At 41.8% G+C, this 25,918-nt stretch overlaps 1 protein-coding gene across 5 annotated transcripts in view; it reads left to right on the top strand.

The window, feature by feature from the left end:
• aatkb (apoptosis-associated tyrosine kinase b) overlaps positions 1-25,293 on the top strand; it is a 59,543-nt gene extending 34,250 nt beyond the window's left edge. For 3 of the 5 annotated variants that reach the window (XM_028567310.1, XM_028567312.1, XM_028567311.1), the window contains 12 exons: positions 55-196; positions 8,952-9,031; positions 10,365-10,483; positions 11,562-11,649; positions 14,739-14,872; positions 15,889-15,973; positions 16,454-16,575; positions 17,160-17,309; positions 17,871-21,402; positions 21,976-22,105; positions 22,530-22,736; positions 23,202-25,293. In XM_028567310.1, coding sequence (XP_028423111.1) covers positions 55-196; positions 8,952-9,031; positions 10,365-10,483; positions 11,562-11,649; positions 14,739-14,872; positions 15,889-15,973; positions 16,454-16,575; positions 17,160-17,309; positions 17,871-21,402; positions 21,976-22,105; positions 22,530-22,736; positions 23,202-23,230 — 4,818 coding nt within the window. In that variant the 3' untranslated portion in view covers positions 23,231-25,293. Of the gene's footprint in view, positions 1-54; positions 197-8,951; positions 9,090-10,095; positions 10,160-10,364; positions 10,484-11,561; positions 11,650-14,738; positions 14,873-15,888; positions 15,974-16,453; positions 16,576-17,159; positions 17,310-17,870; positions 21,403-21,975; positions 22,106-22,529; positions 22,737-23,201 lie in introns of those variants that run through there. The other 2 variants (XM_028567314.1, XM_028567313.1) reach the window with 2 other exon arrangements.
• Positions 25,294-25,918: the final 625 nt, after the last annotated feature.

Here is a 25,918-nt window from a genome sequence, read left to right as displayed (position 1 = left end):
TGTTCCTTTGCATGACCTTTGACCTCTGGGTATGTTTGTGTATCTGTTTCCCAGGAATTCAAGAATGTGGACGGGGAGGAGTACCACGCAGACATGTCCACGTTGGCCTCGCCGGCCTCCCAGGGCAGCCCGGACGTCTACATCCTGCCCCTCACCGAGCTCTCCCTGCCGGTCGCCAAGCAACCTGCTCGATCAGGTGAGTCAAAGTGTTCACTTTAAACCAGGACTGTCAAACTCAATTTCACTAAGGGCCACAAAATGGGCCAAAAAGGGCCAAAATGAGAATCCCATCAAGGGCCAGACATGCATATTTTATTGCCTTAAAGAAGTCCGCAAAAAAAGTTCCTTAGCCATCATGGAATTTTGCAAACCAAGCAAAACAATGATTACATTTTTAAAAGTATACGCTACCACACAGTCGACTCACAGCAGCTTGTTTCACAGGCTGAATATGAAAACTCAAATTTGGCAAATCTGCCAAATTCTGCTTTGAGAGTCACATAATTGCAGTTTGAAAAACCATTGTAAACCTAAATCGATATCAGGGCCAGATCAAAATTTGCGAGGGGCCGGATTTGGCCCGCGGGCCTTGAGTTTGACACGTGCTTTAAACTCTGCTATAGAAAAGGTCCGCCAGTGCCTACGTCGGTATTTCTGCTTAATGTGATGTCATTTCCTGGAGTGTCTTCAAATGCTTCATATCCCTAAAATCATTACAACCCACGCTAAAAAGTTGTGTAAGTCAATAAACCATAATAACCACTAAAAGTATTAAAATTATGTCATAAATTTTCTCCATAAGTTATTTAAACTATGTACATTTTTTAGGTTTTGAGATGTGCTAATGTTCACCAAAAGTGTAAAGACGTTTTGATAGTTTCATCTGCAATGGAAATGGTGTCACGCAGGTTTGCACCGGACGTCACGTAACTGATAGAACGATCGTATTAGAATCATCACGAGCGTGTAGCCTAATGACTTGAAAAGAAAGAAGCCTTGGCTTTCTGCTGCAAAAAGAATGAATGCTGTAGCTGTTATGGTTTTTATTTGAGATCCATTTAAACAGGATCATGTAAACAGCGATCTCCCCCGGCCGCCGGCGGGAGTTCTGTTATCTCAACACATTCTCACTTCCATCGCGTGAAATACGGATGCTTGGTCAGGTGCCTTTGGCATTGTTTTTGACCCTAAAAGTCTCCTTTAGCGTCAGATCTAATGCGCTGTATCTAAACGCGCTTGGTCGGGACTATTGGCGTCACTTTTGACGCAGTTAGGTTAAGGGAAAGGTTGTGGGTGGGCTTATGTTTCCATGACACGCGGGACAAGAACGGGACGGTTGGGTTTAGGAAAAGAAGAACGGGACCGTTGGGTTTAGGTAAAGAAGAACGGGACAGTTGGGTTTAGGTAAAGAAGAACGGGACAGTTGGGTTTAGGTAAAGAAGAACGGGACAGTTGGGTTTAGGTAAAGAAGAACGGGACAGTTGGGTTTAGATAAAGAAGAACGGGACAGTTGGGTTTAGATAAAGAAGAACGGGACAGTTGGGTTTAGGTAAAGAAGAACGGGACAGTTGGGTTTAGGTAAAGAAGAACGGTCTCCTGGGTGAAAAGCCCTGTGTTGTTTGACCCATCCACCCCACCAATCTACCTCCCTATGCAGATTTTTGGTCTTTCATACTACTAGCTACCTTAGTTGTTCTTAATGCTTCTTCAAACCCCGTGTAGCTGGTGATCTCCCCGGTGTGTTCTACAAACATGCTAAAGGGCTCTTTTTGTGTCGTATCTGACGCTGACAGCTACTACCGAAACGTCCATATTTTACGAGATCGGAGTGAGAGCAGGTTGGTTATCTAAGGGTTAAACTTGATCCAAGAGTGGCTCCATCTGTAAACAGAAATATGTTGTGCAGCCAATCACAATGTGAAATGTTGCTAAAAATCCCAACGTTTCCCAAAGAGAGAGAGAACCACACTGAGGTTTTTGGGTGAATATTCCTGTGTTTGGTGCAACCATGAAGAAACCTGGAGTCTTGAGTTTTAAAGAATCATCCAGAGAAATGAAAGTGAATATTGAGTATTAAGAGGTCAAACTTGATCCGCCACTTCCATTTAGTCCACTCATTTTAGATACCTTCTTGAATTCTCCTTTTGAGGGTGTTTGCAAATAACCTGATCCCCATATGTTTCATATTAAAATGTTCAAACAAACTCAGCTTTCTGTATAGTGAGGCCGGAAATTAATTCCAGAGCAATGTATAAAGAGATAATTTGGAAATCTTTTGTGAAAACAAACCTAAAGTCAATTGTTTTGGTGCTTGAAATGAGTTTACAAAAGTCTTGGGTTCACAAAAGTAGCGTAATATATGAATAAAATAGTAAATACAATGTCTAAAATGAAATTTTTTAATATTGCTTGTTGAGTAGGAGTGTTGTGAAACATCGCTTGGACTCGCCAGTGCGTCTTTTGTCCTCTGAGGGTTAAATCTGTGAAATCCCTGCACTATATTTAAGAAGATTTACATTTGTTCTCTGCTGTTGAAAGGGATAAAATATAAGATGAATGGGTGGTCAAAGAATATCCAATTATGATATCATCTTTAAGGGTTCGTCAGTGCTTTGTAATTCACATCTTCAGTCATTTTGTTAGGCGTTAGTCAAAGTCTGTCCCTGGAGTGAGCACCGCCCTAACGCTGGCCCGGGTCAGTTCGGTCTCCACCTATCCCACAATCCCTCGCTGCAGGTCCCCACAGAATGGACTCTGTGCTCTTTAGCTTTCCCTCTCTCCCACAAACATCTGCCTGTTGCGTAACAGCGTCCAGGCGGCCAGCCTACACTGCTGCTTGTTGGAATGCCAGGCATGCGAGAGCACAAAAACCCCAGTGAGAATATTCCTCTTTCCCTGCGTCGCTGTCTTTCTCCTGTTCTGCCTCCGTGTGACAATGGTCCTCGTTGTGTGTTAATGGGCTGATGCTGCCTGATAAACTTATGACCCTAGAGTGTGGCGAGACTTAATGGATCATGCCCACGCAGTTAACTCCCGGGATCAGTCTTCATTTAATCTCAAAGAGAATTGAATGTGATCATTTACATTTATACAGTTTGAGCTACACTAGTTAAATCGGTAGTCTTTAAAGCTTAAAGTGCGTAACTTTTTGATATTAATGAACGTCCGTTACATTCAAGCCATTGCCAAATGAGTTGCTACAAAGCTAATTAAGACCATCAGCTCCACACAACTCTCAGTATGGCTGTGTTTAGAAGATTGTGTCATCTGAAGAGTCCATCATGTTTTTTTAATCCTCCGTGTCCTCCTTGGCTACTAGCAGCTGTGTGCGATCACCAGTGTTGGGCAAGTTACTTCCAAAATGTAATACATTATAGATTACTAGTTACTGTCATTTGAGAGTAATTAGTTATATTACAATATTACTGTCTCTGAATTGTAATGCGTTACACTACTTTTGCATTACTTTTGAGTTACTTTCACCAAAATAAAAGCAGAAGTTTGACTTGGCAGCTAGCTTGTGAATTTCACCACTGGATCAATAAAGTCTCATCTTTATCCACTTTAATACATCACAGATTATTCATAATATTTTGTATAATTAATATGAATATGCAAAGTAACTAAAGCTATAAAAAATAGATAAGTAAAACGTACCGAGGCAAGTAGGAGAAAATGAAAATACTCAGTTAAAAGTACCATACAGTTGTATTGAAGTACGGCATTGTTGTAAAATGTTTGTTTAAAGCACTTGAATAAGAAATTCATGTTGTTTAGTTTAAAACAGTCTAAAGGAAATTGTCAATTATAGTGTGATTAAAACTCACTAGTTACATTATTTACAGTACTTGATATACAGCTGATATGTGAAAAGGTACACAACCTTATTTGTTTAACAGTAATTTAGTTGTCGGTTGTGTACCTTGTGTACTCTTGCTAGCTTACTGAGATGTAACTGTTATGCATGTTGTTGATGCAACAAATACTGTCTATGGATGCAACATGTCCGTCAAGCTAAGTTGCTCACTTTCTTGTTTGTAAAACTGCAACTGTAATAATTATTACCGTTCATGACAGAAACATATTGAACGGTAAATGGTCACAGTAAAAGACGAGCGTTTTTGGTCGCCAAGCCATTCCACTACAGAGTTACTCTCCACGGCTGATAAACTGCAATGATTTACGTGTAAGCAAGCCTAAACATTAATTCCCGACATGTTTAAATCTGTCAGCGGCTCGGACACACTGCTGTCCGAGCTGACGTACCGTCACCTGTTGGGACACAGATGTTATGAAATAATACTCTCGGCTTTTTTTTCCTGTGAACAAATGCTTTGCGGTGTTGGGAAATTCTTAAAAAATGTTGCGTTAAAATGCGTTGTAACTCGCGTTACTGAGATTGTAACGGGTAATAATATTACCGAAATGTAATTAGTAATGCGTTATATTACTGCATTACAGCAAAAAGGAATACATTACTGTAATTGCGTTACTTTTGTAACGCGTTACTCCCAACACTGGCGATCACGGAAGGCTTGTATCATGTGGACGCGCCAACAGTTTTGTTGTTCTTACTTAGAATTCCTCACGGGGGCGACAGAAACTACACACTATAGCTTGATACGGCCAAATATTAAGAGCTAAATAAGAAAGGGTTGGTTCGACCCAATCATAAAGAATGTATTTTCTATGAACCTGCAAAGATTAATCAATTATGTGTCAACTATTAATGTAATCGCCAACTTTTTAGATAATCGATTCATCGGTTTGAGTCATTTTTTATGAAAAACTGTACAAATTCTCTAATGTCAGTATCTTAAATGTGACTATGTTCTAGTTTCTTCTCTCCTCTGTGACAGTAAACTGAATATCTTTGAGTTGTGGACAAAACAAGACATATGAGGACGTCATCTTGGGCTTTTTGGGAAACACTGATCCACATTTTTCACCATTTTCTGGCATTTTAGAGACCAAACAACTTATTGATGATTCGAGAAAATAATCGACGGATTAATCGACAACAGATATAATCGTTAGTTGCAGCCCTAATTTTTCTAACTTACTCTGAGTGATAGCTCGCCATGCGGATAGGTCCTGAAGTTTTGAGAAAATTAGGTCCGTACAAGAAGGTTGATGGAGCGCAGTTCCTGGTCGCCAAAGTCTCAGAAGCAGAATTCTCTAAACCCCAAAATATGTTCATAGCATGACTTCATAAAACTTTACTTTCTGTTAACACAGAACATTTTCTTGCATCGTCTGCTCCAAAAACATTAAAAAACATCTGTATGGTCACCGGACAAACATCTGACACAACTTTTCGTTGCACGCAACCATACACACACACACACACACACACACACACAAAATCCAAACATGTAATATTTATGATTGTCATAATTGCAGTCCCACAATGATATTCGTGTGGGGACGTAGGGGGCGAGTGTATAATCACAGTGCTTGTTGGGGGAGGGTAGGGGGGGGTCGCAGTCCCTAATATGGGGGATGTATGTATGTGGTTGTGTTGAGAAACTATTTTCTCATGTTCTGGGACTCTGAGTGAACCGGTCCTTTGACACATGCTTTGTCTTCTGTGGATAATAGAACCCATATGGTATAAGAGTAGTGGCAGAGGTCAGGGAGTTATTACTGCAGCTTCAGGACTGCCTCGCCCACTGACATCATAAGGGGAAATGGATTTGTGTTTTTATCAAGAAATATAATGGCTGAAATGGATCCATCATATTCTACTGCTAATACATCTCCTCTCTTTTACTTTCTTATATTTGTTGCTCAGGATTTTGTCCTCTTTTCCTACAGCTATTCTAGTTCAGGTGTATATGTACACCATCACTTCTTTCATATGAAAGCAGTTGAAAGTGCTTTACAGGTTGATAAAATATTTAAACTTAAAAGCTAAACTTACAGCAACAGAATGGAGGGGGGTATGGAACATTAGAGAGGAGCAAATGCACACAAAAAAATAGGCAAGGAATAAATGAATACACAGGAACAAGCAGTAATTCAGATTAAACGAAGAAATTGAATAAAAAGGTCTTGCTTTTAGGCAAACACGATGTACCGTAGGTTCACCTCTCAGATTTCCAATCCCTTATGATTCCTGAGAGCTGAGGTAGATGTGGAGTTGAAGTACTTAGCAGTTACATGAGCGAGTCTGGTTCCTTTCAGCCATTGTTCCTGTCTCCTCGTGTTATCCTGCTGTGTGATGGGACTGTCGAAGGACTGTGTGGATATGTGTGAGTCCCTAATGAGACACCAGTACTGTAACCAAGAGCTTGGCTCAGTCCCTGGCCCCGTCCCCGGGACCCGCCCTGATGCAGCTGTTCTGTGCTGCAGGCTGCACTGCAAAGACTAATGGAGCCTCACGCCCATTCAGAGGAGGCATGTGAACAGCTACACACAGGCACACACGCACACGCACACACACACACAGACACGCACAATGATATTTCCATCCACTTAGAGCTCTACAGTACATGTATTCCATGCATCCTTTGAACACACACACACACACACACACACACACACACACACACACACATTTCCTTCCACTCAGAGCTGTACATGTACTACATGCGTCCTTTGAACGAACACTCTCCAATCTGCTGAATAAAATTACACAATCACTCCCATACATCGCAACTCTAAATCCTCGCCATGTTGCCGTTTCTAATTGAGTTACACAACAAGAATTGGTCAAACGTCATAAGTGAATTTAAATGCCCAAGGACGGATCTACATTTCAGCACCTCGGCAGAGACCCGAGAGAAGATGCACTGGACTAGAAGAGCATAATGGGAGTTCCATTTGGCTCCGAGTGATTTAGCCGCTGTACATTTTGCTAAAGACTTCCTGGCTACTCTAGCAAATAAACTTGTTAGACGCTTTCTTCAGAGAAAGAGATAAGGTACACAGCTTAGATGTGGGGCTGTCAAATGGAAATCGAGTTAGTGGGTTGGCTGTAAAGACATCCGAGAACTTGCCAGGTCAATCAGGGGTTTTCAGTTCGTCTCAGCGGTTGTTTTAGAAAAGTAGAAAGCACTGATGTGGTTCTGCCAAGGCTGCATTTCTTCTAAATACATTATTCTAATAATAGAAACAAAATCTGTGACGTACAAACATGGGATACATATATTTTATTGGCCGTCATGGAGCAGGTGGATAATGGCCCCAGTGTGTGCGTACTAACTGGTCCTAACTGGTGCCATGTGGCCCCAAGCAGCCAGACAATGGTGGTTATTCTGCCGGAGAGAGCGTGAGTGGGTGTAAAGGAATGACCAGTCTGGGGCAAAGAGACAGGGGTGTCCAATATGGCCTCAGCACAGTGACTGGACTGTGTGGCGGCGTGGAGGGGGACGACAGCTCCACAAAGATCTGTCTGTCTGCCTCTACGGCCAGAATCGAAGTGTCATAGTGGGAGACAGAGAGAGAAAGAATGGGATAGATGATAAGGGGGGGAGATGGAGGGGCAGGGGTTGCCGTCAGTCCCGTTTCGTTTGACTGAGCTGCGGACGGGACGGCCGGGCGTGTTCGGGCAGGCAGGAAGGACTCAGGTCATCTGGGGATGCTGACGGAGATGCCCCAGGGGCTTGAAGGACAGTCAGACAGATCGGTGCCAGAGTTGGCTCAGTAAAGAGTTACATTTGTTTACTCGTGGATCATGGGCAACGTCCACTGGCATGTTCGGATATTTCATTTCAGAGAGGGTTAATACAATTGATTTGGGCGGACGATGGATTCTACGACGGCCACTTAAGAACCTGGAAAAGGTGCGTTCTGTCACTGTTATCGGTAGGGCTGCATCCAACTACTACTACTTTCATTGTTGATTAATCCGTCAATTATTGTCTGGATTAATTCTTTGGTGTATAAAATGTCACAAAATGGTGAAAAATGTGAATGTTTCCAAAAGCCCAAGATGACGTCCTTAAATGTCTTGTTTTGTCCACAACTCAAAGATATTCAGTTTACTATCACAGAGGAGCAAGGGCGAAACTTTGAGTTCAACATTAGGGAGGGGGGGGTTAACCCTTGAGTTGTCCTCGGGTCAAATTTGACCCGTTTTCTAGTTTTTTTTATAACAAAAATATGGATTTCTTTCAAACAAATGACCCAAAAATAACATAGTTGCATGTATGTACGGATGTATGGAATCCATACAATGTCAAATTAATGGCTACTTTCATTGAATTTTGGGTGTTTTATTCAATTTCATAGCATTTGAAATCTTTTTTTAAATGGTTTCAAAACAATATCCTGACTGTCTAAACTTTGACAGATACCACTAAACATCCTGTGAACTTAACTATTAGTCAAAATAAATTATAATTTCTGCTTTTTTTAAAACCCCAAATTAGGTATAACGTCATATAAATTAGGTTTATTGACCATGAATACCAAAAAAGCATTAATACTGACCAAAATGTTGGAAAAAGCATTAAATGGACAACAAGTTCATGGTCGCCGGGAAGACAACACAATGGTTGAGATCTCCACTTTTGAGCAAAATTTAAATTTTTAACATATCAAACACTTCATTTCCTGCATTCTGATGAATTTTTCTGCCACAATTTGTGCCTTTTCTGCATCAAGTTAGGGTACAAATGTCTTCATTTATGTACAGTAAATTATAATAGGTTTTTGTAGGGGTTGCACTGGCCAGTTTTGATTATTCCATCCCACCTGTAAATTACGCTTATGCAGATGAGTGAAGAAACTAAAAAATATTCACATTTAACAAGCTGGATTGAGAGAAGTTTTACTTTTTTTTTTTTTTTTTTTTTATAAAAAATGACTCAAACCGATTCATTGATTTTCAAAACCGTTAACAAATAAATGGTTTTGTAAATACCACAATGATGTCATCAAGAGTGCGATGTTGGAGGTTTATCCATCATTGTGACGCCTTTTTCCTCTCTCTTCTTTTCCTCCAGTCCAACTCCTGAAATCCACAGATCTCGGCCGCCACAGTCTTCTCTACCTGAAAGAGATTGGGAATGGCTGGTTTGGGAAGGTAAAGCCCACTCCTGACGTCTCAATCTTCATAACTTCCTGCTGACCTGTGGTGGAATGTAATTAAGTACATTTACTCAAGTACTGTACTAAAGTACAAATTTCAGGCACTTGTACTTTACTTTTGTTTTCATGCCACTTTCTACTTCTACTCCGCTACATTTCAGAGAGAAATATTGTACTTTTTACCCCACTACATTCATCTGACAGCTTTAGTTACTTTACAAATTAGGATTTTTGCACACAAAACACATGTAGTTTATAAAATTTGACTTAGTTCAATATATTGGCCTACAAGTCCAGCTGAATTGATTAATTGATTAAACAGTTGGTTGATTGACAGAACTGTTTGGGTTTCTGCATTGAGCACTTTTACTTGTAATACTTTCAGTACATTTACCTGATGATACTTTAATACTTTCACTTAACCCTCGTGTTGTCTTCCTGGGTCAAAACTCAAAAAATCTACAAAAAAATTTTTTTAGACTGATGTTGTTTTTTTTTTAATTGGACTTGCTATTTCCATGTTATTTCCGAGCACTTTGGTTGAAAGAAACTCAAATTTCTGATATAAAAAAAAACTTGTAAAAAATGGCTCAGATTTGACCCGAGAACAACAGGAGGGTTAAGTAACATTTTCAATGCAGGGCATTCACTTGTAACAGAGTATTAAGAGAGGTATGATAACTTTTACTTAAGTAAAGCATATAATGAATACTTCTTCCACCACTGCTGATGAAACGCGGCATCAGTCTCACATCGCGGCTGTTAGTCTTCGCTCTTGTCCCCGCCGTGTTTAAAAGGCCGACACGCTGACTTACCTGTAATGTCTGAGTGTGTAATACCAACATGATCTCCGTGCCTTTGATGTCAGCGTGTCCCAGAAGTGATAGACTTAGCCCTTAAGGATACATTTTCCGCTGGTAAAATAATTTCAAAGTAATTACCCTCCACTGCAGGCTGAGCCGTGTGGTGAGGTGCCGTGTTTTTACAACCAGATAACATGTTGTTGTCGTTCTCTCTCGTTCTCTCCCCCTCTGTTTCTTTGTCTGTTTTCTCCTTTTCCAACTCCAACTGTTCACTCATGAATGTACCATGCGTCCTCTCCATCCTTGCGTACCTTGACTCGGTATGTTCCATCTGTTTGTCTGCATTTTTCTGTCCCTGCGGTCTTCGGATCCCCCCCCACCCTTGCATGGCTGCTTTATGTCTTTTTGTCTGTCTTTTGTGTAACGGTCACTCCCACTCATGCTCAATGGGTTTTGTTTGTGTGTAAATGTCCGTCTATCTGTCTTCCCTGTGTCGTATATATGTCTCTATCTGTACGCTTTCAGGTTCTGCTGGGGGAGGTGAACGCAGGCCTAAATACCACCCAGGTGGTGGTGAAGGAACTCAAAGCCAGCAGCAGCGTGCAGGACCAGATGCACTTCCTGGAGGAAGTACAGCCTTTCCGGTACATATTTAACCTCTGTCACCTGTCACCTGTCTTTATGGTTGGAATTTCTGTTTTTCTCTCTCAGTGATGGTTAAAGTCAACTCATACACTCTCAGAAATAAATCCGTGAAATAACAGAAAAAGTTCTGGTAGCTCATTACCCAGACTTAGAGTTTGACAGCAGCATAAAAACTAATATTGCACATATGCAAAATTCTAATGTGTGTGCAGGTTAATAAAAGATCAATGCCCAAAACTATTTCATCAGCAGGCCAGAGTTTTACTCAATTCACAACTTTAGTTTGTCTTTCCGTGGCAATACAGGTTAACAACGTTAACTACCTCCAAACAGTGGCATAGGTCTTAACACTCTGCTCCAACCCCCCCTTAATATGAATAACACATTTAAGGATACAACCAATACCAAGAAAAAAACCCGGATACACCCATAACACCCATAGACAAAGACGCGTACCGTTCTAGAATCATTGACTATAAGAGATATTCAGACGGGCCTCACCGCGTCCGCGCACCTTCCCACTATAAACACAGTACAAACGTTCACACACTTCATACTCAAACTGTGTTTACAGTTCACATAACACAGCAGTTTAAATATGCACATAACAGGATTCACACATACCATTATTGAAGCCTAAGCGCCCGAGAGGAAGCGACTGCCTCACGCTGCCAGGCAGTCAGCGTCCAGCAAACGTTGCCCGCCAGCTAAGCTTGACGCTTCCTAATGCCGTTATCAGCAGCGTGCCCGGCTACTGTGCACGCAACCCCACCCCCCGCCCGAGAACATAAATCATTCCCACGATGATAAGGCTAAGAGCCAAAAACAAAAAGTACCTGCAGGGTCCAATTCCTTACACGGCTACCGTGCACGCATCCACAGCTGTAGCTGCAGCACCTTACACAATTAAGCAATATAGATACTGTTATTGCATGTTTATAAATAAATACTGTTAATGCGGTGTCATAGTTCACATGAAGTAGTATTTCCATGTCAGTGTGGGTGTTTGGGAATATTTGTACTGTCTATAGAACAATGGGTCAACACTGACTTTGTACCCTGTGCTGTGATCTCCAGTGGCCTGCAGCACCCAGCTCTGCTGCAGTGTCTGGCCCAATGCACCGAGGTCACTCCCTACCTGCTGGTGATGGAGTTCTGTCCACTGGTGAGTATACCCAGAGGCCAGGTGTGGGGAGGAGGCTTCACAGTATGTGTCAATTCAATTTTATTATTAAGTGTCGTATGTTAACAGTTGTTATCTGAGGACACTTTACAGATAGAGTAGGCCTAGAACACACTCTGTAATTTACAAAGACCCAACAATTCCCCCCAAAAGCAAGCATTTAGTGTGACAGTAGCGAGGATCAGTCAATAACGATTAAAAGGGCAGTGAGCGATGCTGGGAAAAGATTATTGATATTTGAACTCAACTGTCAAACGAATTCAACCCCCCTTCAGAAGCTCCGCCCCCCAGATTCACAGACAGATAACTACTGGCCGGCCGGCGCATTCACATGCTGCCTCCCCCCCCCCTCACCCTCTGCCATCAACTCACGCTGCCTGTTGCTGATTGGTTGGAAGACTGTTTTGTGGCACGTGCACTCCTTTCTGTTTGCTTTCCATTTACGCAGCTAGGGCTGTGTATTAACGCACACAGTAAAAAGAGAGCTAGGTGACCGTGAGGAAATATTGACAAAGTTTGACAAAAAGTGTATTGGATTGGCGTCAGCCCTATGTTCCCACAGCCCAATGGTTCCACAGCCCAATGTTCCCACATTTCTAAGATTTTTCTTAAAATTAGGCCCTATGTTCCCACATTTCTAGAACATTTTCAAAATTGTGTTTCTACATTTCCCTTCAATTTAAACCCTATCCTCCCACAACATTTTTTAGGGTTAAGGTTAGGGTTAGGGTTAGGGGGATACAATCGGATACAAATTTATGAAAAAGGAAATGTGGGAACATAGCGTCTAGTTTTGGAAAAAAATCTTAGAAATGTGGGAACATGTGGGGGGCTGTGGGAACATAGGGCCTAATTTTCAGTGAAAAAAAAATCTTAGAAATGTGGGAACATAGGGCTGTGGGAACATCGTCACGCTCCCATTGGATTACCATCAATATACCTTTAAGTAGGAGTATGGATCTGAGAGAAGTGCTGCCAGCACTGTGGCGTAAATCTCCCTTTGTCGCTAAGTGTTTTTATTTTTGGCTGAACTACAGCCAGATGGTTTGTTACACAGAACCATCTGAGAAGCCGTCATTTGAAACTGTTTGGTTTTTTTAAAAATACTTGGGAGGTGATTGGATGAACCATCTGTCTACCACATCTGCCACTTTTGTTTTAAACGAACAGTCGCAGCTGCCATACGCACCTACAACACGCCGTAGCTGCCAGTCAGTAGTTCCTACAGGATGCTGATTGGTTCAGTTTGCTGCTGTTTGAACCCAAACACATGTACTCAAAGCCTGGCAAAACGGATTTTTGTGTGATATGTGATCTTGCAGTTCTCGAGTGATCTCGTGATATCCTGAGAATCCAGCTGCCGTGGAGGGTTAATGACGCCTCGCGGTGTAAAAAAGAATAATAAAGATAAAGTAGCAAAATCCAAGCGAATGAATCTCACAGGAGTGCTGCCAACACTGTGGTGTACATGTTTTTTTTTGCCGCTATGTGTTTTTATATTAGTCTGAACTACATTTGGTGCATGAAGTGGAATTGAAAGCATCTACAGTCAAGTCGTTTGACCATTGCTTTAAAGATCCAGGACTTAGCCAAAAAATTTGAACATCGACAACTTCTCAGTCCCTCCCCCCTTTCCACTAAAGCCCAAAACAGTCTTTTAAGCTCCTCCCCCCCACAAGGGAGAATGAATGCGCATGCATAAGCAGTGATTGACACACAGTTAGACACCCCCCCTGGCCCTGATTGGTGCATCTGAACAGGGAGCGGTGGATTTTTGCAAATTGCACAACAGGCTGTAGGTGGTGCCAGAGGAGTTGGATTCTTTTTTACATGACCTGCTTCATGTAGTTCTACTCAAACATAGGGTCAGTTTCAGCAAATATGACAGAAAGTTAGTACTTACCTACTGCACCTTTAAAATTTAAAAAGTCTGCGTTGTGTCCTGTAAGTCATTCAGTGCATTAAAGAGATTGTAAGCTTCTCATAGAATGTACTGTAGTTTATGGGATTTTTTGTTAATTAACTTTGGCAATAAAATACTCTTGGCAGCTGCTGTAAACATTTGGCTGGTAAGCCCAAAGTTGTACCACTCAAACTGCTGTCTAAAATGCACCAGCAGCTCCAACAGGATGGATTGGTTTAGTAGATTTAACACTGATATTTGTGGTAATATTGAAGTAATCAAATGAATAAGAACTGGCTTCCTTCCACTTTTTCTAGGGCTGCAACTAATGAATATTTTCAGTGTTGATTATTCGGTCGATAATTCTCTGGATGAATGGATTAGTTGTTCGGTCTCTAAAATGTGGATCAGTGTTTCCCGAAAGCCTAACATGACATCCTCAAATGTCTTGTTTTGTCCACAACTCAAATATATTCAGTTTACTGTCACAGAGGAGAGAAGAAACTAGAACATATTCACATTTAACAAGCTGGAATCAGAGAATGTTTAACTTTTCCGACCGATTATCAAATAGTTGGCAATTATTTTAATAGTTGACAACTAATCGATTAATCTTTACAGCTCTACAGTTTTAAATTCCAACAGAGTCTAAGTGGTGTAAATTGGTAATAGCTGATTAAATATATTGTTTACAGGAAAATCGATCCACTTAGTTAATGACAGAAAATGACAAAATATTATAATAATAATAATAACAAATAATACGTTGGATTTATATAGCGCTTTTCAAAGTCCTCAAAGGCGCTTTACATAGGATACAAATAAAAACTAGCAGTAAACATGTATTAGCCTGAGGAGGTAATGATTGTTATAGAAAGCTAATAATTCAGTGTGATTAGTGAGATGGAGGAAAAAATATCCCATAATTCCCTCAGATGGCCGGATTGGTTTCTTTATCCCGAACATTTCAGTTGTAAAACTGAGGACACAGAGTTTGCTGGTTCATCTGGTGCACTTTCATGCAGGATTCCAGATTCTAACACCAAGCCAGATTAACGTGATCGAACAAGAGATGGGCGATTCCATCAAGCAAAGTAATGCCAAGACTGCCCTCCAGTGGCCAGTGGCTGCAACATGCAGATGTTTTATTTTTGCATTCTGTGTCCAGGGGGATGTGAAGGGTTACCTCCGAAGCTGCAGGACCTCAGAAACCATGACCCCAGACCCCTTGATTCTCCAACGGATGGCCTGTGACATCGCCTCGGGACTCATGCACATGCACAAACACAGCTTCACACACAGGTAGCGAGCAATTTCTGCTATTAAATAAAAACATTACAGCGTTTCAGTGATATGGAAAGCTTTGCCATCAGATTCATCAAAGCTAACACTTGTGCAATTTAAGAAAGCTAGAGGGTTAAAAAAAAAAGGTTTGTTTTTGCAATGATTTCCCTATGGGATGTCTTGTAAACAACCCATGTAACTCCTAATATTATTATACCTCTCATATTTATTCTATTGTTTGTAATTTTAGTTTTTTTTCCTATTTATTCTCTTTTCTTTTCTTTTTTTGTTTCTTTCTATTTTAATTGGATTATTTTATTTATATATTTAATTGTTTATTTAGATAGGGAGAGTGCATATTAATGGCCAGTACAAGTACACAATGTAAATATGCTAGAGATTGCACCAGAGCTTATTTTCATCTATTGTCCCCAGGCAGATACATAGAAAGAAAAACATAACAGATTAAACCCCTCTGAGGGTTTTTTGCATCTCTCCATCACATCTTTTGTTGATTATGTGTATGTTAATCGGTAGTTTTTGCATATGTGTAAACCAATAAACTAAACTAAAAATTTTAAAAACCACACACACACACACACACACACAGACACACATACACGTCAGAATTGCAACAGCAGACCCAGCCAGTATCTTATGTTTGTTATGATCAGTAACGTCTGCCTTTTGCTTCTCGGTTGCTTCCTGGAACAATATCCTGGTGCTGCCTGAGTGTTCCTTACAGACTCCAGCATCAGTGATTTTGTTGCAGGTGGTGACCCTCATCTCCCGAACATCTCGAGCCGGCACTCAGTCTGCAGCCCCGTTTTCATTCCTTCATGTGTGTTTTCAGAGATGGCACTGTTGAACTGTAGTCATCTGTGAGCTTTCTTTGCATGCAGGGCTTCTAAATATTGTTGTGCCTCTAGAAATATGACCCTCCTGCAATGTTCTGGTTTTAAATTGTCTGTTTATAAATAATTAAGAGCGGTAACAGCTGTTTATCCCCCTCCCTCCCTCCCCTATGTAACCAGTGACCTGGCTTTGAGGAACTGCTTGTTGACTGCTGATGTCTCAGTGAAGATTGGAGATTACGGCCTGTCCCAGAGCAAGTACAAGGTCTGTTTATCAGAAACAATAGCACACAGTAAAATATGCAAACATAAACAGTCTTATTTTGCCAGCAAACCATTTCATTTGTTCAGTTTGTTGTCTGTCGCTATGCCACATAACAGCCACTAGGATCAAATGGGCAAACTGTTTGGATGAGTGCATGAATACATTATTTAAAGAATAGAGCTAAGCTTGTTAGTGATTTGCTATCTAAGTCCCTTAGGTGCTTTGCATCTGCAAAAGGATCTATCATTTAATCCACCCAAGCGAGTTTCTACAGAATTTCCAGATTATTTCCAGAGCTGTTTTCATTTGTTATGGTTATGGTATTAATATTTAACGCGTGTAGATGATAACAACAAAGCAAATTTAATTTGAAAAAGTAACACTTTTAGTCAGAATTAAATATATTTGCTTTACTGTTCAGCTGATAGAAACAAATTCCAAAGTGTGATTCTCTTGTGCCCTCCCTGCTGCTCCTGTCAGGATGATTACTACGTGACTTCAGATCAGATGTACGTGCCGCTGCGCTGGATCGCTCCCGAGCTGGTGGATGAGGTGCATGGAAACCTGCTGGTGGCTGACCAGACCCAACACAGCAACATGTGGTAGGAAACACACACACACACACACACCAGACACAAACACACACACACACACACACACACACACACACACACACACACACACACACACACACACACACACACACTCACGCGCAAACACACCAGACACATACTCACACCAAACACACACACGCACACGGACACACACAGACCAGACACACACACACACACACACACACACACACACACACACGCACCAGACACACACACAAAGATACATGCACATTTATTTACCTGTTCTGAAAAACAAAAACGTAAACGAGATTTCATAGCATAACGCGTGTTTTTCAAATGCTTCAGGGTATAAAATAAAAAATAATTTACTTTATATGTCAGTGTTCACAGGCTGGAGTATGTTATAGTTTTTCAGGAACTGTCTTCAATTCTTTTAATTTTTTTGTTGAGTTCCAGCTCTTGATACCAGCATGACAAGAGAACAACACCAAGTTAAAGAGCAAGAGCAAGTCAAATACCAATAAGAAAGAGGGCGTTTAAATGATACATAATTGTTCTGATAACTTTTTTATGTTTCATCATCACAATATCCATGATATCCTGTGTCTCAGGTCTCTGGGAGTGACTATCTGGGAGCTGTTTGAGCTTGGGAACCAGCCCTACAGACACTACTCTGACAGACAAGTACTGACCTACGCTGTGAGGGAGCAGCAGCTGCGACTGCCCAAACCCTTGCTCAAAGTGCCGCTGGCAGAGCGCTGGTGAGACACAAGAAGAAACACATTTAGAAACATCTTTAAAATATTTAACAGTCCTTTAGAAGAATCATAAACATGGCAAAACACAATATTCAGAGCAACACAATTACATTCCTTCTCTCCATCTCTATTGCAGATTCAAATTATTGTGCTAATTCTTCTGGTTTTGCTTCCCTGTATTTGGGGACATTTTTTTTCCCAGTTGTCGCTTTTTTTATACCTGTTATTACAACTTAACCAATAATTCTAGAGCCCCAAAGATTAATCAATAAATCAATTACTTGTCAACTATTAAATTAATCGCCAACTATTTTGATAACCGAATAATCGGTTTGAGTAATGTTTTTATAAAAATTCAGATTCAAGCATATTTTCTGGTTTCTTTACTCCTCTGTGACAGTAAACTGAAATAAAAAATGATCAACAAAATATTTTGACAATGAAAATATTTTTTTTTTAGTTATTAGACCGGAATTGGGCACATTACATGTAGTGCACCAGAAAATCTAATAGAATTGGGATGTTGTCTTTCATAACTTGTGTCTGTTTTATTGTTTGTCTCAGGTATGAGGTGATGCAGTTCTGCTGGCTCCAGCCTGATCAGAGACCCACCGCAGAGGAAGTCCACTTGCTGCTCAGCTACCTGTGTGCCAAGGGGGCCAGCGAGGCCGAAGACGACTTTGAGAGGCGATGGAACTCCCTTCGTACCAATACTGTATTCAACAGCCACCGTGGGGCCTCGGCAATGTCACGAGACCACTCCTCATCAACATCATCCTCTTTCCCTCTCCTTGAGCAATTTTCAGCTGGTGATGGCTACCACTCAGAGTCCGGGGATGATATACTCACAGTCACTGAGACCAGCCACGGTCTGAACTTTGAGTACAAGTGGGAGCAAGCCAGGGCAGACCAATCGTTTAGAGCCCCGGACTCCTCTAGTACCCTTGGCCAGGCCACCCATCATTTTCAGGAAGCAATATACACACCTGGGGGCTTCGTGGGAGGCTGCCCCATGGAGAGCCACAGCCATGGAGTTTCTCCTACTTACTACCAATCAAAACATCTACATGCTCCAAGCATACTTCCTGTCCTCAGTGCCCACAGCCCCTCGGTAAGCAGTGAGTACTACATCCGCATCGAAGAGCCAGTAGACTGTAACCTTGATCCGGACTATACCATGTGCTCCTACAGCCCAGACTACCAGGGCAGCAGTGGAAGCTTTCTGACTGGGAGTGCCGACTCAGGCGAGTGCATTGCCTGCCCGTCACAGGCTAAGAACATGGGTCCCTATTGGTCAGCAGACCTCCATAAGTCAGATTTGTATGACTCAGATGTCTCAAGTCCTGCTATCTCCCTGACAATGGAGCCCCTTTTAGGGCAAGTGTTGGACAACAGACCACTACCACCCTGGGAGTCTAGTCACTATGTGTCCTATAAAGACAGAGATGGGGGTTACTACTATGAGCACTCGCCCCCTTTGGGAATAGATCACTATCTAATTGGAGGTGAGGCCTCCAGTGAGCGTCATCAGGAAAGCTGGGGGTCAAGGAGCCTGCGCCAGGCCTTGGGTGAGTTGGAGAACCCGCTAGGTATATCCCCCGCTGTAAGCGTAAGTGCACCTCAACAGGCCTACAGAGACACATACCTGGACACAAGTCAGACCTCTATTATAGGAAAGAACATGACAGGGGGCTACTACGACATGATGGGCTCCCTGAGGAAGACTATGCCCAGCCACAGCAGGCATAGCAGCCACTCTGTGAGTATTAACATGGAGACAGAGGGGGCACTCTTCATTGGGCACAGAGACAGTGATACAGAGGAGGAAGAAGACGAGGACATATTTGTGGAGAGACACACCTGCAACACTTGGCCTTCAAAACACCGCCAGAGCAGTGTGGGTCACCACAGACGGGCTAGCCACAGCTGCAGACAAGATGCTTATGTTGATTTCCATTACACAATGCCAAGTACAGACATTGAAGACTCCTGGCCGGAGGAGCATAGCCTGGCCTTCCACTCTTTGCCCAAACCTATTGACTATCTTGAGACCCACCAGGCCAAAGATAAAAGTGCCTGCCTTAGTCTAAGTAAACATCATGCAATGGTGCCTTCAGACAACTGCAACGCCTACATCTACCTGTGCCATGAGGGCAAGACTCAGGTGCCGGCATCTGGAGAATGCTGCCACTCGCACTTTGTTGACCCGCTTACAGGCTTGCAAGTCAGAAACAACAGCTTCAGTCACAGCTACAGTCACAGCAGCTACATCAGCGACAAGGCCATCGACATCCCAAGCAATGACGAGATCATCAATCTATCCCCGGCTCCAGGGGGTCCCATTGTGGCCAAACCTGCCTTGATAAAGACTGAGGACAGAAGAGAGCAGTATGTTGACCTAACAACAGATGATGCACTCTTCAAAGAGAAGAAGGAGCATGTAATCAAAGAAATCACGCAGAAACTACCAGACCATAAAATAGAAGAAGTGACCCTGACAATGACTATAAGCACCCCGCCTCCTGCTGACAACATGCATGTGATGGTGGCCCTCACAGATGCGCAGTCAGAGCTGAGCCCCACTGGCGACAGCGGTGTTGACCGAGGAGGCTCCAGTGTGAGCCTCGCTGACATCCTCGACTGCAGTGACGACGACGATGACGACGAGATCACAGATGATATCACCGACATCACCTCAGGCATCTTTGCTGACGAGTCAACCGAGCTGAATGCTTCTCCGGCCTTCAAGTCACTACAGAAGCAGGTAGGAACTCCTGATTCCATGGACTCCATGGATCTGCCTTCTGCAGCCGGATCTTGTGAAGGCTTCAGCCCTGCGTCCTCCCACCCTTCCAGCTCACCTAAAGCTATGGACAGTGGCTATGACACAGAAAATAATGAGAGCCCTGAGTTTGTACCCAAAGAGTCTCATGAACCCCATGAACAACCTCTGGGAAAGCCTATTGTTGATACAAGCCTGGAGGAGGACAAGGAGCTAGAGGAGCATGAGGTTGAGGACAAAGCAGTGCCCACAGAGGGTGAGCTATTATTGGGTGAAGACTTGGCTTTAGGAGCCTCACAGACAGGCAACCACATCCTTTTACCACTGAGCGATAAGACTCCATACAGAGACTCTGCCTACTTTTCAGACTATGAGAATGAAAGGCAGTCCAGGGATGAAGGGGAAGAACTGTCAGAGAGATTAAGAGATGAAGAAAATGTTGAAAAGGAACAGCACGTGGGAGGAACAAAGGGTGAGAAAAGGAAGAAAGAGGAGGAGGAAGAACTAAATGACACTGTAGTGAACAAAGATCTAAAACTTGAAATGAAACACATATCAACAGGAGGAACAGAATCCTATTCTCTGCCAGAGATTGATGCATATTTGACAGAAACGTGTGGCCAGCATGAGGCATTGGGGCTACCTCTGGAGCCCTCTGACACTGCTTCAATGGACGAATGGCCATCTCAGGAGGAGAACTCATCCTTTGGAGACTGGGCAGCAGAGGTGGTGGGGGCCATGGAAGAAGCCCTTGGTGCCCTCAATGGAGATTGTACTTCCAACATCAGAGTAGAGGAGGATGAAGCGGAAGACTCTGTTCAAGATTTAGAAACAACAGGAGAGCAAGAACTCAAGACAATTCAAAACAAGCCATCAGGGATTTCCGGTGAAATCCTGCACACTTTACCCAAAGACGAGGTGGCCTTGCAGCACCAGGCAAGCATCAGGAGGTTTTCTTCTTCCTCTCCTCCACCTCCAGCTGCCCCTCCCCCTCCGCTCCCTGCAACAGAGGGCCGAGGGTCTCCAGCTGATGGGGAAGACGCGGATGAGGAGGGCGGCGATACTGATGACAGCGACGAGTCAGATGAGGAGCTGCGAACCTACAGTGTGCAGGAGCAGAGCGGAGGGGAGGAGAGCGAAGACGAGTGCCACCCAGTGCCCATTGTGATGAGTGACAACAGCGAAGCCCACAAACTGCGCAGCCTCCTTAAGATGCCAACACTGCTTACAACGGACAACCTAGACGAGGAGCTTGAATGCAAGAAGAAGACCGTGTCTTTTTTTGACGATGTCACCGTCTATCTGTTCGATCAGGTGAGTGGCATTCAAATGGCTTTATTATTTATATAATATTTAATCCTGCATTAATCAATATTTTTGATAATAACATTAAATTAGCATGTTGCTTATTGTAATGTTAGAAGGTCATTACAACAAATTAAGCTATACAAAACCTTTTTTAGTCTTAACTCATTGCTTTGGTTTTATGGTTGTATGGTTCAGTCAGGGCCACTCTAATTAGTAAAAGCCAACCATTTAAATTTGATTTGATAAACCCACTGAACACCATCTGCCCAACAGCAAATGGCAGACACAGTTACAGAGTAGCTAGTGGGTGAACGTAGTTAATGAACTAGCAGCTAAAAACCTTGATATTTTTTCTCAGAAGTTAGTGGAGTACAGAGCTAAAAGCGGAGGGAATATAGGACTTTAATTCATCAGATGAGAATAAAGGCTAATTTTGCATTAGGAAGTTTGTTAATACTTAAGCTTTAACAATCTTAATAGCCAATGAACTGCTAGGGCTATGTATCTATGAGATTGCTTTGATCTTAGGTCTGTCTAAGATCATTTTCATTTTATTTTACTTAACTTTGCTGCCAATAGGAAAGCCCAACTAAAGAGTTGGCTGAGCATGGCTTCCCTTTAGGAGCAGAGGGTCTGAATTCATGGAGCAAGTCCCAAGAAAGGCTTAATGCCTCTGATGACTCTTCAGATGGGAACATCTCAGAGGAGAGTAAGTACAATAATACATTTATTAATTTAAATATAGTGTAAAAATGAAACTGTGATCAATATTCTTGAGCATCAAGACATAAATTAAAATATAAACTAAATATCTTATTATTGCATATTATATTCACCTTATACTGTATATGCTTCCTCTAGGCAATTTTATTAGGAAACACTATTAACTTTCAATGTTACGCAGATGATACCCAATTATATCTATTGATTAAGCCTTTAATTTAGTTAAACTTCAATATGCATTTAGGACATGAAAGCCTGAATGACCTACACTTTCCTGATGTTAAACTCATTTGGGTCTTTGTAAATTATAGAGTATGGTCTAGACCTACTCTATCTGTAAAGTGTCTCAAGATAACATTTGTCACGATTTGACATTATAAATCAAATTTAATTTAATTATCTGCTCCTAGGTGCAGGGTATGAGTGGGAGGACGACTTCCCACTGCTCCCTCTACCAACATCCTCAGTGGCGTCTGACTCCCCTCCAGCCCGCTCCATCCCCCCAGCTCCGGACCCCAAACCCACCGTACAGTTCTCCCGCTTCACTGTCTCCCCTTCCAACGTGTCCCGTTTCTCCATTACTCACATCTCTGACTCTGATATGGACTCCGCGGGAGGTGGGTCACCTCTATCTCACAATGCTCTTTCCTCATACCAGACATGATTAGGGGTTTTTCCATTAATAATATCCTATATAAACAGATATTTTTACTTTTTTACTTAAACTTGGCTCCTCTTAAGGTTTAATTTCAGCCTTGACTCTTGGAGTAACCCTAATGTAAATCTAGACAAATTCCAAATCATGTATGGACAAGTTTTGGTTGTCAGAAGGATACTTTAATTGTGTATTAGACTTAATCCCGGTCTGGGAAACTAGCCCATTAAAGATGCAAAAGTTGGCTACAACGTGTTGCCACAGGCTTACAGTCAAACGTCCCACACCAATGAGATAATAAACTTTCTTGCAAAATTTCATAGAAATCTGCCAACATTTTGGAGGAGCAAGATGCCTAATTGCCCATAAAGAGTAATTAATGATAAGTTTTCATTCATCCTTTTCTGCCTTGTTTTGTGTTTTGCAGGAAGCAGCGAGGATGGGGACAAAGAATAACGAGCCATGGATATTTACTGCCTCTCATACAACAACTTGGCCTGCTCGCATGACTTGTAATTTATTTTTTAAACGTCAGGTTTTAGAAACACAAGACAGTGCCTGTTACCGTCTGTGGACACTTTTAAATGGTCCGTCTTACTGACCTAAGCTGAAAAGAGAATGGTTAATATATAAAATGTCCAGAATATTAATATATGCTGTATGTATGATGTAAAGAATCTATGAAAGCAGGGGAAACTTGTATGTTGAATTGTGCATATTTTTTGGATCAAAGAGACACAATGGAAGGACAGACCTTTGGAAAGCATTTGCCACCTCTTTCACTTCTTAATTATGATGGGAAGCATTCGTGAGAGTGTGGAACCACCTGGACTTATGTATAGAAACAGGACAGTTGTGTACGGTCGCTGAGTTAAACTTTTCGGATTTTCAACAAGGGATCAGCACTTTGAACAAGACTTTACAGCTCCACAGACTTTGTACTTTTTAGGAAACTCCTTTACTTGTCTTAATTAATATCAACAAGAATCCTTGAGGTATCACAAGTAATATGATGTTAACATCTGGGTTCATTCTGAGATAAAGGACATGCTAGTGTAATAGAAGGAAGCAAAGGGTATTTTAATGGGTCATGTCTGGTTACAGAATGTTTTTTTGTGGAAACAGCTGATCAAACCTGGACAATGTGATATTTTGGACTATTTCTTTTGTATCAGGACCACTACTGCACTGTTTTACGTAAATATGTGGCTCATTCTCTCCAAACCAAATTCAGTGCCAGCACCGCCATCACAACCCAACACTCTTTGGCACAACATTGTCACTCTGGTGACAGGAAGTGGAGGAAGTCATTTCGGATTTAACTCTTATTAAAGGTTTAACAGGTTTTTCAAATATAGCAATGCATGGTTTAACTATTTAGGAAACAGTATCTATAAGAATGTATTGCCTCGAAACAAAAGGGGACAGCTTTTGTTTTTGTTTTGGAGTAGAGACAGGCACACATGGTCATGGAAATCCATTTTCATGTTTCCTCTTGCTGCCAAAACAAATTGGCAGACACCATTCATGATTTGGTCTGCTTCATAAGACGTGGGCCTGTAGGGCTGGGCGATGTGGATGCAATCTTCATCACAGTATATGTAATGTCATAAAGTACTTTTTTCTGATCTTCACTTTGAAACGTTAGTTAAAAAATTAAATGTCTACTTTGAAGTTAAACACCTGCCAAATGAAAGTTCTTCATCACATTGATGCAAAGATCCCGTAACTCCAATATTGCCAGAATTCATAATAGTAATAGAAGGATTTTCCCAATTGTGTAGAATATTAAAAGTATTTTTTTTATATTCAGTCTATATCATCATATTGCCCAACCCTACAGGCCAATATATATGAAAATACAAACTCGCGCAACAATATTAAAAAGTCTGTTAAATTCTATTTTTGTCTGCACAGAGGTCAGTCTGAACAAGCGTGCTTATGCGTATGTAAATCAGCACATTTTACATCCAATATTTCTCAGCTTCTGCCCGTTCCTACAAGAGAAATGAGAACAGCTGCCTGACACTACTGTTACTCTCACTTGCTGTATATTGGCTACACTGAGCTTGTTTGGAGCTGTTTTGTACTATGATTGTGGTATTAAGCTAAACTGTTGAACCTTTTCAGATTCAAAAGAAAAAAAATGTTTGTTCTAACTGATTACAATTTGGGTTATTTACCTATAAAACAGGAATGAGATTTAATGGCACTTGAAAGCGGAAATATTAAAAAACAAACTTGCTGTTGAGCCATGTTGCTTTGAGGTGGAACAGATCAATTCAGTGTTAAAGCTTTAGTGCGTAACTTTGTGATATTAATGAACGTCTGTTACATTCAAGCCGTTGCTACAAAGCTAATCAGGACTATCAGCTCAACACAACTCTCTCTGGATTTCTCAGTATGGCTATGTTCAGAAAATGGTGTCGAGACTTTTGCGCGCAAAAAAATCAAGCGAAGATAATTACCTCTTCTGAAGAGTCCACCATGTTTTTTTTAATCCTCTGTGTCCTTTTGGTTACAAGCAACTGCGTGGAGGAGGGGGGGGAAGGGAGTGGTGCGCGATCACGGAGGGCTTGTATCATGTGGACTCGCCGACAGTTTTGTTGTAATACTTAGAATTCCTCATGGGGGAGACAGAAACTACGCACTATAGCTTTAAGTCTTATTTGTCTGATCAGCTGGTTGAAAGGCAATCAAGGGCTGATGTCATGATCACGAAATGTTACAATGCTTTGCTTTCTGTGTGTATAAATGTAAGGAAGTGAAATGGAAGGTGTGGCTGATGAACTGTTGGTTTGGCTGCTGTTTCAAAGCTGTCTTTAAGTGTTTGTTTGCCTCCCAAGGCTTTACTATTCTGTAACAGTTTAGCATAGACCCATCTACCGTAGACCGCTGTCCGTAATATTTTTGTATCTCAACAAGAATACTTTTAGGAGTATTGATGTACTGTACCTGTAACAGATGGGAAGGTTATAAATAATAATTTATGTCTCTTATGTTTTACTGTTGCCAAAGAGATGTGTTGTTGTGGTTCAGGGGCAACAGTTGGTGTTGTTTTCACCCCAAAATGAAGACCGAGGAGGAACATTACAGGAGCTTTGGCCTGGCCGTTAAAAAGACGTGCAGGTGAAGATTTGGTTT

Source organism: Perca flavescens, chromosome 21 (assembly GCF_004354835.1).
Source record: "Perca flavescens isolate YP-PL-M2 chromosome 21, PFLA_1.0, whole genome shotgun sequence".
In the NCBI taxonomy this organism is placed as follows: Eukaryota; Metazoa; Chordata; class Actinopteri; order Perciformes; family Percidae; genus Perca; species Perca flavescens.
The sequence above is the reverse complement of the archived record's forward strand: the minus strand, read 5'-3'. Positions and strand labels throughout refer to the sequence as shown.